The sequence below is a fragment of the Aphanomyces astaci genome (assembly GCF_000520075.1).
Source record: "Aphanomyces astaci strain APO3 unplaced genomic scaffold supercont1.5, whole genome shotgun sequence".
In the NCBI taxonomy this organism is placed as follows: Eukaryota; Oomycota; class Saprolegniomycetes; order Saprolegniales; family Verrucalvaceae; genus Aphanomyces; species Aphanomyces astaci.
In genome coordinates, this window is record NW_009798268.1 from 1,836,774 (window position 1) to 1,839,270 (window position 2,497).

The window sequence follows — 2,497 nt, forward strand, 5'->3', positions numbered from 1 at the left end:
CGGTGCCATCGGGTGCGGCCACTTGAATCCGTGTAAGGCCGCCGCACATGGCGGGGAGTTTCACCCGGCGCGTGAGAGTCGCACGTCGTACTGCGCAGGCCGCGGTTTCCGAGGGGCCATACCTTCCAGGGTGAAGGGCACTCGGACGCCACGCGGTCCGACGGCTGGGAAGTGGAGTTCCCGTGAGGACCACAACATCGTCATATGATGCTTGGCCATGAAATCGCTGCCCAAAAGGAGTTGGTCCGCCAAGCCCGGCACCACGTGGACTTCGGCCGCGAATGTGCCGTCATTGACGGTTCACTCTACTCGGCGGACTTGCGTCACAGCGAGGACGTTACCTGTGCACCCTTCGACGTATCCGCGACTAGTTCGAAGAAAGGTGCCGATTGTTGCCATGGTTGCGTTGCCTACACAACTTGTAGAGCAGCTGTCGACGCGGCGGCAAGCTTGACACCGTTCATCGTCAGGTGCCAGGTGTGGAGCCCAACGTCACGAAGCGCGAGAACGCGTATGCCGCGTGGACGCTCGCTGAGGAGCCGCCGCGACGCCGCTTCGAGCTGCAACAGGCGCCGAGCGGCTTTCTGCGTCTGTCGTTTTACGCGGCGCCGGAGCCACGGCGGTTTCGCGGGGACGCGCCATGTTGCTGATGGAGACCCATGCCAGTTCAGAAGAGTCGGGTGGGTGGACCCGACTCCGCCATTAGTTTTTCTGATGCGGCTCCTGGCGGGTTGCCGTGGCGATGTTGGGCGAGGGTAGCTCGAGGCACTTGCGGCGCAAGTGCCAACAAGTGCGGTACCGCGTCCTCCGCGTTCCGGTATGTGTTGTGCCATTAGTTCCACACTATCGATGATAGTGCGCAGCGCCTTGTGGGCAACATCCTCCGCAGGTGTCGTTGACACGGTTGGAGCGGTGTCCGCGGAGTCATAGGGCATGGTCACTGTTGCTAACGTCTTGATGTCGCAGCCGTCAGGGCAGCCAACCCTGACACCATCCGTGAGGAAAAGCTGTTGCATGATGATGCCGACTGGCATTGATGGGGTCCCGATTGCATCACGCCTACGCGTATTGCATGGGCAGTCCGGGGGGAAAACACTTGACGATGCGGTTGAAGCTGCGACGAAGCATATGCAGGCTTCACAATGTCTTCAATGTGGAAAACCCAGAATGATTACATGGAAGACGAATACCCAAAGCAACTCTCGAGAACGCGGGAAATAACTGCACAACGTTGAAGGGCTGTGGAAGCAACGACAGTTCAATCGGAAGAAAGAGTACTTGGTAAAGTGGCATGGTTTGCCTAACACGAAGCAACGTTGGAGCTTGAGCGCGGCATCAAGCATGTTTGTTTCCCATTTCAAACAATTGCTTGCAGACCTGCGTTCAAGAATCCAAGCTGTCAAGTCGACAACCGGGGGAGAATGTAACGATGGCAAGGTTGCCGACCAAGAATACAACTTGTCGCATCGTTAACAAAACGATGGCAAGGCTGTAGAACAAGCTAAAGATTGTCGCACCATTAACGGGCAAGGTTGAAGCCTTAGAGAAAAACGTTTACTTGATGTAGTTTAGTATAGTATACTTTTTCGTAGTTAGTAGTTTAAGACGACAATCTAATCACATTCCGATTTACTCTTTGAAGCTCGCAACCGTTATATTATTTCTCGCGAAGAGACCAACTTTGTGGACAGTAAAACTTCAGCTTTGCCGGATTGCATGTATTAATACTGTACTATACTAATACTTAGTATAGTACAGTACTAGGTAGAACTACTGTACTAGTCGGTTCAGGTTCGGAGAAATGTTCGTTATCCAGGAATTCTACAAATTTACCGACGACAGTAATAACAATCAAATTTGTAAGTCGCGTGCGCTAAACGAAAAAGCACTCACATGAATATCACATAATTCCCAGGAAAATATACAAATTATCCGATACTTCCAATAGTAATATTATTTAAGTACACCATTTTGCGGTTAATTTCGAAAAATATCTAGTTTACTGTTTCCAGTACTCTAGAGAAAATTATACGTGGGATGCTCTTATAGCATACTACCTCCAGACGGAAATAGACCGACCATTTCAAAATTGATCAAGGACGGAAATAGACTAGACATATTGCATCCCCCCGAAATATAATAAATATATACCAGGCGTAATACTAAAGGCTAGTTAATTAAATTATTGGCATTGCATACTCAAACCCATATTAATTTGATTCTTACGCTGATACCTACACTCCTTCATCGTCATCGATCCCAAGAGACTCCATGGCTGAGAAGATGTCGCACATCTCAAAATCGGCAGCCGTTTGGGCCGCAAGCAGGTTCATGGTCTTCTCAAGGTCTTCATTGCTCAGCAAAGCACAGCCTGTGTTGAACACATCGCGGCCGCATTCGACAGACTCAGGTAGGAGGCCCGACTTCTTGAGCGCCGCCTTCTTCATGTGTGGCACCTTGTAGGAGTTGTCGCCGGCGCTATAGATGACCTCGCGGA

At 50.8% G+C, this 2,497-nt stretch overlaps 1 protein-coding gene across 1 annotated transcript; it reads right to left on the reverse strand.

The window, feature by feature from the left end:
- Positions 1 to 410: 410 nt before the first annotated feature.
- On the reverse strand, positions 411 to 2,447 carry H257_03312 (hypothetical protein; the record flags this gene model as incomplete). The annotated part of the gene is made up of 3 exons (XM_009827322.1): positions 411 to 984; positions 1,064 to 1,114; positions 2,239 to 2,447. The coding sequence occupies 3 exons, from the start codon at positions 2,445 to 2,447 to the stop codon at positions 411 to 413; spliced, it is 834 nt and encodes a 277-aa protein (XP_009825624.1).
- Between the last annotated feature and the right edge of the window lie 50 nt (positions 2,448 to 2,497).